This window comes from Gallinula chloropus, assembly GCF_964237585.1.
Source record: "Gallinula chloropus genome assembly, chromosome: 1".
Classification (NCBI taxonomy): Eukaryota; Metazoa; Chordata; class Aves; order Gruiformes; family Rallidae; genus Gallinula; species Gallinula chloropus.
The window spans coordinates 188,123,477-188,134,638 of NC_140085.1; the positions used below are offsets into that span (position 1 = coordinate 188,123,477).

At 56.1% G+C, this 11,162-nt stretch overlaps 1 protein-coding gene across 1 annotated transcript in view; it reads right to left on the minus strand.

The window, feature by feature from the left end:
- The window catches only part of CHRDL2 (chordin like 2), a gene marked incomplete at both ends in the record, with an annotated part of 30,818 nt that extends 26,288 nt beyond the window's left edge, over positions 1-4,530 (minus strand). The window contains one exon of the mRNA XM_084271090.1: positions 4,449-4,530. Within this exon, the coding sequence (XP_084127216.1) occupies positions 4,449-4,530 (82 nt within the window). The remainder of the gene's footprint in view (positions 1-4,448) is intronic.
- Between the last annotated feature and the right edge of the window lie 6,632 nt (positions 4,531-11,162).

The following is an 11,162-nucleotide window of genomic DNA, read 5'->3' on the forward strand; positions in this document are numbered from 1 at the left end:
TGCTACAAGACACCAAGAAGTCCCCACAGGCAAGTCCCTGCTGCAGGTAAAGCCTTGACACGTGGCTAGAGAGGGGCTAATGCATCCTTTAGACCCAGAAGCATGGAAAGCCCCGTGCCTCAGTTTCCCTAGCAGGCACTTTCCCTCCATGTACCAAACTGAGTCCAACAAGGATGCCACCGAAACATCCTGCAGATCTCACCCCACTTCTTTCTTCTTTCACCTCACAGAGTCACAGAACCTGTAGGGGTTGGAAGGGACCCCCAGAGCCCATCGGGTCCAACCCCCTGCCAAAGCAGCTCCCTAGGACAGGTCGCACAGGTCAGTGTCCAGATGGGTCTGGAATATCTCCAGAGAAGGAGACTCCACACCCCCCTGGGCAGCCTGTCTCAGGGCTCCCTCACCGGGAAGAAGCTCTTCCCCAGATTGGTGTGGAACTCCCTGTGCTCCAACTTGAGGCCATCGCCCCTTGTCCTGTCCCCACAGACACTGAGAAGAGGCTGGCCATGTCCCCCTGTGTCCCACCCTTCAGATAATGATAACCATTGATCAGATCCCCTCTCAGGCTGCTTCTCTCCAGGCTGAACAGCCCCAGCTCACTCAGCCTTTCCTCACAGGGGAGATGCTCCAGGCCTTTCATCATCTCCGTGTCCCTCCTCTGGACTCTCTCCAGGAGATCCCTGGTTTTTTTATCCCAGGTTGCCCAGAACTGGACCCAACACTCCAGGTGGAGCCTGAGCAGGGCAGAGCAGAGGGGGAGGATCCCCTCCTTTGACCTGCTGGCCACGCTCCTCTTGATGCACCCCAGGATCCCAGACATGGGTTTCTCCTATGCCCATGTCCCCAGGCAGTCCCTCCACAGCTCTCCTCCAAGCAGGGCACATCTGAGTCAGACTCCCAGCCCCAGACAGATTTTTTGGAGGTCAGGCACCTGCCAGCCAGCGCCGCGCCGGGCGTGCGGGGGGGTGTTTATGCAAACCAGTTTGCAAGGTTTAAGAGCGGCCATAAATAAAGTGTAAGAAGCCCTGTCTGGGACAGAGAGTCCAGGCGCTCCTCTGACAGCCCTGTATTTATGAAGGGCTTAAAACACAACTTTGCTGAGAAGAGACCAGTTAAAACACACCGGGCCCTTGACTTGTGGCATCCTAACGACTCCGCTCACGTCCACGTTGCTTCCCATGTAACTCATCTCACTCAGTCCCGGGCTGGGAATTTCTTCTCGGGATCTTTGGAGCCTGGAAAATCTCTGCAGATCTGTAAATGCAGCCTCATGAAGCATCCCTGAGCTCCTCAGAGTGGAGGAGCTAAGGGATGCCCCCCACCCACAGCATCCCCATGTGCTCCATGAGCAGTAGACGGGATCCCGTTTCCCTGTGCTCCTTCCCAAGAGGACCCAAGAGGTTATCTAAAATGGGGTGTTCACCCCTCACTTCTCCCTCACCATGGCTGGATTTCCTTTCCATCCCACTCTTTGACATCTCTGACCACTCAGTCCATCATCATGCTGGATCTGAACTCAGGAGGACAGAGGGATCCCACCAACCCCCTTTTCTCTAAGGAACCACATTAAAACAGAATCACAGAATGACCAGGTTGGAAAAGACCTTTAAGCTCATCAAATCCAACCGTTCCTGTCCTGTGCTGACCCAGATCTCTCAGTACCTCATCTACCCTCCTTTTAAACACAGCCAGGGGTGAGGACTCAGCCCCTTCCCTGGGCAGCCTGTTCCACAGCCCCACAACTCTGCCAGGGAAGAACTTTTCCCTCCCATCTGAGCTGACCCTGCCCTGGGGCAGCTTGAGCCCATTGCCCCTTGTCCCATCTCCTGTCCCCTGGCTGAAGAGACCATCACCCACCTCTCTGCACCCTCCTGGCAGGTCAGTGGAGGCGCTCAGAAGGTCTCCCCTCAGCCTCCTCTTCTCCAGGCTCAACACCCCCAGCTCCCTCAGCCGCTCCTCACAGGATTTGCCCTCCAGCCCCTTCCCCAGCCTGGTTGCCCTTCTCTGGACTCACTCCAGGACCTCCATGTCCTTCTTATGGTGAGGAGCCCAGAACTGGACCCAGCAGTTGAGGTGCAGCCTCACCAGTGCCCAGTCCAGGGGCACAATCCCCTCCCCAGACCTACTGGCCACACTATCTCTGACACAAGCCAGGATGCCATTGGCCTTCCTGGCCAGCCGGGCACACTGCTGGCTCATGGTCAGTCACCCAACACCCCCAGGCCCTTCTCTGCCTGACAGCTCTCCAGCCAGTCTCCCCCAGCCTGTAGCACTGCTCGGGGTTGTTCTGTCCCATGTGCAGCTCTCTGCACTTGGCTTTGTTAAACCTCATCCCGTTGGTCTCAGCCCATTGGTACAGTCTAAATGAAACAGCATCTTCCAAGCTCCTGAGGAAAAGCTCTGCCCCACACTCCCTGGAGTCTCTGGTGTTTCAGCACCTCCAGCCAAAACCTCATCGGGTTCAGGACTTGCTGCTGAATTACTCATAGTGGCTGGGCTGCAGCACGCTCAGCCCAGTAACCTGCACCTCTGGTATTTTTTCAGCTGAGAGCTTAAATCCCCTAAAATAGCCTGTTTCTGTGGGGAAATTCTTCTTTTCTGAGTTGCCTTCAAGCCCGAGAGTTTCTCTGCTCCTCACCTATTTTTAGCCACGACACTGTAGGTCTCTTGGCTGATGAGCCTGCTCGTAACCCATTTATTCCTGTCTTCATTCTCCCTGAGTGCTCAGCCCCCAGAAACACGTGAGGCAGTGAGACACAGTAGAGAAAAGCCCACAGTTGGATGAGGACCCTCAGCCACCGAGCACTTGGAAACCCAGCCAAGCCCCCCCACACACCATGCGATGTGCCCCATGGCAGAGCCAAAGCGATACAGACCTGGGGGGGGGTGGGGTGGGGGGGGTGATCCCAGACCTTCCTGCTCCAATTTTGTCATAGAATCACAGACTCACAGAACCATAGGGGTTGGAAGGGACCTCCAGAGCCCATCGGGTCCAACCCCCTGCCAAAGCAGCTCCCTAGGACAGGTCGCACAGGTCGGCGTCCAGCCGGGGCTGGAATATCTCCAGAGAAGGAGACTCCACACCCCCCTGGGCAGCTTGTCCCAGTGTCCTGCCTGTTGTCACAGTCCCACAGTCCAGCCTGTTGTCACAGTCCCACAGTCCCCATCCCTTTATCACCACTGTAATGCCTGTAAACAGACCCCAAAGCTGACAACCCCCTACCACTCCTCCAAAGAGCAAACACCTCACCTAGCATCTGTTTCACCTTCTGGAGATGTCTCCATCCTCCTCTTAAGCTGGGTACCACAATTAACTCAGTCCTGGCAGAGGCAGGGAGTCAAGACCCGCATCCCTGCTTGGGCTAAGCTTGGCAGTTTCTGATGAGCCCAGGGAAGGGAAAGGAGCCAAACTCACCCAGATTTTGCTCTCCCAAGGCTTTGCCCCAACCCTGCCTTTCCCCCCTCCTCTCCTCTCCCAGCACACCCCACCGCTGCCACAAGTAAACCAGCCTTCACATTTTGGGTCAGTGCTCCAGGAGGATGGGTCCTTGCCCAGCGCCTAATGCACTGCTGGCAGCCAGTGAGTCGTAAATCATCCTAATGCTGCCACTGACAGGCTCTACTGGGATTTCGGGAGATTAAAGGGCAGGATAAATGTAGGGACATGACAGGTCCTGCTCTGGTGGCTTTGTGATGCCCTAAGGGTGCCCAGCACCCGTTGGTGGGGTCCCAGTGCTTTGCCTAAATCAAACTCACCCCCCACCCTAGACCCCAATTAACACCTCCAGCACCCTCTAAGCCCCTAAGCAGCCTTTGGCCAAGTCCTTCAAGCCTTTTTTGCACAAGGAAGTGCTGAGCCTCCCTTCCCCTTCCCGTCCCAAATCTTATCTGCTCCAGTCAGGAGCAGCTGGGAGCAGGAAGGAGGAGAGAACAAGAGATGCACATGGAGATGGACAAGGGATGGACATGGGGGAAAGCCCCCAGCGTTGGTTTGGAGGGGTCATTTCCCCAAACTCCCCATGTCCCCATCCAGCCTCAGAGATGCACCCGCACAGAGTGAAGGGCTGCAATTCAACCTCCTGCCCTGGGCTCTCTCTGGCCCACTGGAGGAGGGTCCCAGACCTTCAGCATGTCCCTACGAGCCCCCGAAACCCCACAGACCCCTCAGTGGCACGCAGCAGAGCACTCGGCACTGTACGTCCCTGCTGGGGACAGCAGCGAGTGGAGGGGGACACAGTTGTGTCCCCCAACAGTGCAGGATGGAGGACTTGGCTTGCTGCATGTCCTGGGACATCGTGGCCATGGGAGACTGTAATGAAGGAACCTCCCCGTGCCCCTAAACATGACCGCAGAACCCCCCTGTGAACTTCTTGGGGACCCCCAGCGATGGGGAAACTGAGGCATGGAGCGACCCCAGCGCAGCCGGGAGGGGAGAGGGGGAGACTTACGAGCCCGAGCTCGGCTCTCGGAGGCGAAGAGGAGCAGCAAGCACCGGAGGAGGAAGGCGAGGGGACCCGCCCCGGGAAGCATCGCAACCCGGCGATCGGCGCCCGGGGGCTTCGGTCCCGGTGCCCGGGGGTGCGCGGTCCCAGCGCCCCGGGATGCCGTTGCGCGATGTCCCGGTGATGTCTCGGTCCCGAAGCCGGCGGGCTCCGCTCTCGCTGCCGGTGCCCGGTAATGTCGCGATCTCCGTTCCGGTATCGGATGCTTCGGGGTCGGTATCGGTACCCCAGGAGGTGCCGAGATGCCGGTGTCCGGTGATGATGTCGGTGCCCGGTAGTGCCGCGATCTCCGTCCCGGTGCCGGATGTCTCGGGGTCGGTGTTGGTGCCCGGGGGATGCCGCGGTGCCGGGGGATGCCGGTGCCCGGGGATGCCGCGGTGCCGGTGCCCGGCGGGGCTCGTCTCTAGCTCCGATCAAAGGCTCCTCCTTTAGGGAGAGCCGAGGAGTTTGTTTGTTGGTATTAAAGGCGGAGGTGGGGGGGGGAATGGGGGGCCGGGGGGGGGCGGGAAGGGGGGGAGTGGGGGGAGCCCCGCAGGGTGGTGGAGTTTGGTGTTTTATTTTTTTTTTTTAATTATTATTATTTTCCCACTTTTTTTTTTTTTTTTTTTTTTTGGTGATGTTTTAGGAAATTCCTCGGCGGCGGGAGGGAGGGAGGAGGGAGGGAGGGGAGGGGGTGCGGGAGCCGTAGGTTTAACCCTTACCTCTCTGCAACCCTGCTGGGGCTCCGCGGGGGCACGGCTGGAGGATTTGGGGAGGCGGGGGGGGGGGGGGGGGGGTTAGACCCCGTCCTGGGGGGCTACGAACCGGGAGATGATACTAATAGGATGTATCAGGCCTGGCTGCACCCCTTCTCCCTGTGAAATCCCACCTGGATACCGGTGCTGAGATGCTTGAGACCACCCACCCCCCTCCCCAAACACACACACACCCCCGGGAGATGTTGGAACCCCCACTCTGGGGTCGAGCCCACACATATGTAGCTGCCCCATCGCAGGGTGAAGCCAGCCCTGGCACAGCCCTGAGCATCTGAGTGGGGCAAAGTAGGGATATGGGCTGCAGCCTCCTCTCCAGGGCTCTGCTCCACCACTGAGCATCCCCAGTGCTCCAGCTTCTTTCCCAGTAAATCCCAGTTCCCTTCCCAGTGCCATGGATGGGGTCCTTCCTTCCCAGAACAGCATGGTGCAGCTATCCCCCCCCTGTACCCACAGGGACAGGGGTTCCAACAAGACAAAGCAGTCAAGGTCGCTCTCCCCACCAGCTGCTTCACATTCCTCTGGCTGCACAAAGTCATCTTAAATGATCAGCATAGCCCCTGCCTGCAGGACCCCCACTCTGGCCCACAGCCAGGATCTCAAATCCTCCCCCTGCCACCCCAGCAGAGCAGAGAGCAGCCTTCATACCTCGTGTGATCTTCACCCCCACGGCATGGAGCTGCTGGATATGAAACACCATCAGTTGGAAAGTCACCCCTGGAGAAGTCACCTTACCTTCACACATCTGGCTCCTGTTCCCACTGCTGTCCCCAAGTACTGCATGAAGTGGTCCATCTCCAGCTGCCAGCCCTGCTCTGCCTGTCTGTGGGGCTCAGCTTTCAGCTCTCTGGGTCCCTCATGGAGAAGCTGGACAGCACTGGATCCTCCCCAAGCAGTGTCCACACAGTCCCATTGCCAAAATATCCCAAGATCATCATGGAGGTGGCTTTCTGCAACCCCACGGGTGGATTTTTGGAGGGGGGGTTCTTACCCATTTCTCCTGCTCCACCTTCAGAACTGATACTTCCAGGGGTGCTCAGAGCAAGACACTTGATTAGCACAAGAGACATGGGCTTTAATGCGGTGCTCAAGGTCTTCAAGCCCATGTTCCCCCATCGGGCTGGCTTGGACAGAGGTCCCAGACCCTGCAGGAGCTTCTCCTTTGGGCTTCTCCTTTGCTAATAGCTTCATCTCTACACCACAGGGTTTCTCTCTTCCCCTCATCTCCTTCAGCTTCCTCCCACCACTCACCAGGGAGACTGTCATCACCTGCAATCCCTTTGGCACCAGGTGACCAGAGATGTCCTCCTTCAGCCAAGTTATTATTTGTTTTCCTCCATGAATTCCAGCTTGGGATCTGGTTTTCCAGGCTATGAGATCTTCGTGTCTGATGCCAACCCACTTGAGAGTCACCCAAGCCATCGTTCTTCCAACAGACCCAAGGTGTCCCCAAACCCCTAATCCTGGGAGCCTCATTTGGCTTGGAGAGGAAAGCAACCAAAGGGAATTTCTGCAGCAAAAAGCTCTTCTTTCATCCATCAGCCCAAGGAGCCAAATACATCCACCTGTACCAAACTATGTCTGCAGGTGCTTGTTTCTGAAGCTGGAGATGAGGGAAATCTCCTCTTTAAACCATCAGCTTTGTTGTTTTCTCTTTAAGCTGCTGAGCACAAGAAGTCAAGATGCATTTCTGCACCTGCATGGGCTGGACGTGGTTTCTGGGAAGAAGGTGGCAATCACTGAACCACAGCTAGGAAATGTAGAGGAGTCCTCACCCCACCTTGATTCTCCACTCAGGAATACCTATGATCCTCACTGAGCACAGCAGAGCAGGAGAAGGAGCTGGGTCATCTCTGGGGATCATCACAGGTCTACTTGTTCACCAGGTGAGCAGGACTCGGCAGAAGGACCAAGTCATCGCAGAGGAACTTAGGAGCCCATAACCCAGGGCTGCTCTACACAAGGTCTGGCACCCACCATCTACAGAAAGCACACACAGTGCTGTCACTGCTTCATTTCTGGGCTAACCCCAGCACAACATAGCCACACACCTTCAAGACAAACTGCAAAGCTGTTTTTTAGAGAAGGCAGCAACACACCCTGGGGATTACAGCATCCCATGTGCTGGAGCAGCCCAGTGCCTGGGATGGTCCACGCTGCCTACTTCTCTGGAGCCATCAGCACAAGGACATGGACCTGTTGGAATGGGTCCAGAGAAGGCCACAAAAATGATCTCAGGGCTGAAGCACCTCTGCTGTGAAGCCAGGCTGGGAGAGTTGGGCTGGGTCAGCCTGGAGAAGAGAAGGCTCTGGGGGGACCTTAGAGCCCCTTCCAGTCCCTGAAAGGTGCCTGTAGGAAGCTGGGGAAGAACTGTTCCCGAGGGCATGGAGTGATAGGATGAGGGGTGATGGGTTAAACTGGAAAAGAGGAGGTTTAGGTTGGGCATTAGGAAGAAGCTCTTCCCTCTGAGGGTGGTGGATCCCTGGCCCAGGTTTCCCAGAGAGGTGGTGGAGGCCCCATCCCTGGAGACATTCAAGGTCAGGCTTGCTGGGGCTCTGAGTGACCTGCTCTAGTGAAGATGCCCCTGCTCACTGCAGGGGGTGGGACTAGATGGCCTTCAAAGGTCCCTTCCCACCTAATACACTCTGTGATTCAATGATTCTATGATTCTCCTCTGAGTGATGGGGTCGGTGTCCCTGCAGTCTCCAGGCAGATCTGGGATAGGGATGTCCCAGGCTGTGGTCAGGGACCCCCATTTTTTCCTCATCCTACTTTCCCTGCTGCATCATCTGTGTGCTGACAGCAACATGCAGGACAGGTTCACATCAGCCAACGGTCCCCAATGTCCCATCTAACCCAGCATTCCCTTGGTTCCACTCCACTCAGTTTCAGCTCCCTTCAGATTTCCCTTAGCAATGCTCCTCTATTTTCTCCCCGTTCCTCGATGAAGGTATTATAGGACTTTGGATAAACAGCAGGCTTCTTCCAGCTCCCACCAGGAACAGCCTCCACCTCCACTCCCAGCTCTTCCCTTGCTCAGGGCAGCCTTGAAAAGCCCATTTGTAGTGTAGGTCTGTGGGTAAGTTATGAAAGTGCTTAGAAAAATGGGGACATGAAGCTCAAGTCAATGAAGTTATTTTATGTTTTTGCTTCCACAGCAACAGCTGAATTCAGGACTGTAGATCCTGGCCCTGCATCAGGGCTCAAACTTATGGGAAAGTCCAGCCATGTCCTAAGCACAGACCTAGGAGATAAAGGCCAGCCTTGTCAGGAGCAAGGTGCTGGGTTACATCTCTGTTGCATCTCATAAAGAATACATTCACCCCTTGGCAAAACCAAAGCTCTTTATCTTCATCTATGAAGGAATCAGGCTGACAGTTCTATACTGCCAACATCAATCCATCTGCAATCATGAACCAGGCTCAAAAAACCAGGGGATTGGCTTGGAAATAATAAAACTAAGGTTCTTCTTATTTGCCTTCTGGTTCCTGAGCCTTTAGGTGAAACTTGCCTCATGTTTCACAGAGTCACAGAACCACAAGATTGGAAAAGCCCTTTAAGAACATCAAGTCCAACTGTTCCTGTCCTGTGCTGACCCAGATCTCTCAGTACCTCATCTGCCCCTCTGTTAAACACACCCAGGGGTGGGGACTCAGCCCCCCCCCCCGGGGCAGCCTGTTCCACAGCCCCACAACTCTGCCAGGGAAGAACTTTTCCCTCCCATCTGAGCTGACCCTGCCCTGGTGCAGCTTGAGCCCATTTCCCCTTGTCCCATCTCCTGTCCCCTGGCTGAAGAGACCATCGCCCACCTCTCTGCACCCTCCTGGCAGGTCAGTGGAGGTGCTGAGAAGGTCCCCCCTCAGCCTTCTCTTCTCCAGGCTCAACGCTCCCAGTTCCCTCAGCTGCTCCTCAGAGGATTTGCCCTCCAGCCCCTTCCCCAGCCTGGCTGCCCTTCTCTGGACTCGCTACAGGACCTTGATGACCTTCTTATGGTGAGGAGCCCATAGGAAGGACAATCAAGAAGTGGTTTTCTGGGCAATCAAGAAAATTAGACTATTCCTTTTATTTTATTTATTATTCCCCCCCATCCCCCTCCACACACCTCCCCCCTCCCCCTGATGAAAACAGATTCTCCTACAAACTACTGAACAAACACCACAGGCTCCAATAACATCCCCCACCATGCCAACCTCGTGGCAGGATCGTGAGCTGGCCAGGCTGGAGGAGTTGGCTGCACACTGCACCTCTCCTTGGAAGTTTGCAGCCCGGCATCTCCAATGTTTGATCCAGCAGAGGCCTGTGAAGCAGGAGAAACACACATGCAAGGGCTGCCAGCCACAGGTGATGGAGCTGGAAATTTGCAGGACCAGGAAGGGGTGCAAGCCAGGCTTGCCAGACCAGACCAGACTGGTTTGGGTTGGAAGGGACCCCAAGGATCACAGAGCTCCAACCCCCTGCCACAGGTAGGGCCACCAACCTCCAGGCCTGGAGCTACACAAGGTTGCCCAGGGCCCCATCCAACCTGGCCTTGAACACCCCCAGGGATGGGGCACCCACCACCTCTCTGGGCAGCCCCTTCCAGCCCCTCACCACTCTTTCTGGAAAGAACTTCCTCCCAATATCTCATCTCACCCTTCCCTCCTCCAGCTTCACTCCATCCCCCTTGTCCTGCCAGTCTCTGCCCTTTAACAAGCCGATTCCCCTCCTGTTTCTCTGCTCCCTTCAGGGACGGGAAGGCTGCAATGAGGTCCCCCCACAGCCTTCTCTTCTCCAGGCTGAACCAGCCCAGCTCCCCCAGCCTCTCTTCCTAGGGGAGGTGCTCCAGCCCTCTGATCATCTCCATGGCTCCTCTGACCATCTCCATGGCTCCTCTGACCCCTCTCCAACAGTCCTACATCGTCCTTGTATTGAGGGCCCAGCTCAGGACACAGGACTCCAGCTGGGGCCTCAGAGAGCAAAACTCTCACAGCCCCCTTGGAACTGTGGCCAGAAGGAGGGAAAATGTGCTGGCACCCAAATTTTGGGGTGCCCAAAGCAGAGGGGAGATTCCTGCTGTTAACTCCATAGCCTTCCTCTATCCTCACTGATGACTAGTGACATGTCCTTTCCTTCTGGCACGCATTGGAGGAGTCGTCTATGTGCCCCCCATCAGCATACCAGAGGTGCAAGCTAGGTCAGTGGAGATGGCCATGAAATGAGATGGTGCCTCCCTGACATATTCCACAGGGTACAAGGAAATGGAGCTTCACAAAGCTCCTGTCCTTCTACCCAGCGCCTCCCAGGTTTTCTCTCCTCACCTGGGTGGGGATTTGAAAGCTGGTTTGTGTCATTTCTGCAGAGTCACAAGCTCATGGTACCTCCCCAGCCACCAGCTCCAGCCCAGCCTCCCAGGAGGATGAGAATCATACCTTTAAAACCCCTCAAGAGCAGATGATGTGCCACCAACACTGGCAGCCCAGCCTGAGTTCAAACACAGCTGAAACACAGCTCCAACTGATCCCCTCCATCTGCTCTTCCCTTGGCTGGGTGGGCTTTGTCCCTCCCTCCCACCGCCTTGCCTCGGGCAGGGCTCTTCTCACTTTCATCACTCCCATGATGCCATCATGTTCTCCCTGCAGAAGGCCAAGCTCCTACAAAGTCCTGCTTGGAGAGCATCGGTCACAAGCTCTTTTCCTCTTTTTTGGCCTTTCCAGCAGGCAGCAGCTACAAATTCTCCTCCAAATCCCAAAGTGGCCACTGCAGACAAGTCTGTCTCCTCCACCTCTCAAAGCCTTGAGAGTATGCATGGGCCAGGCAGGAAGGTGAGACTCTTCCTCCATCCCTTCCTGCTCAACAGCTCTCCTCCCTGTAGGTACAGAAGTCACCAGGAGGTAGAAAGGGATGCTGGGGTAACTGGGGGAGATGGTTT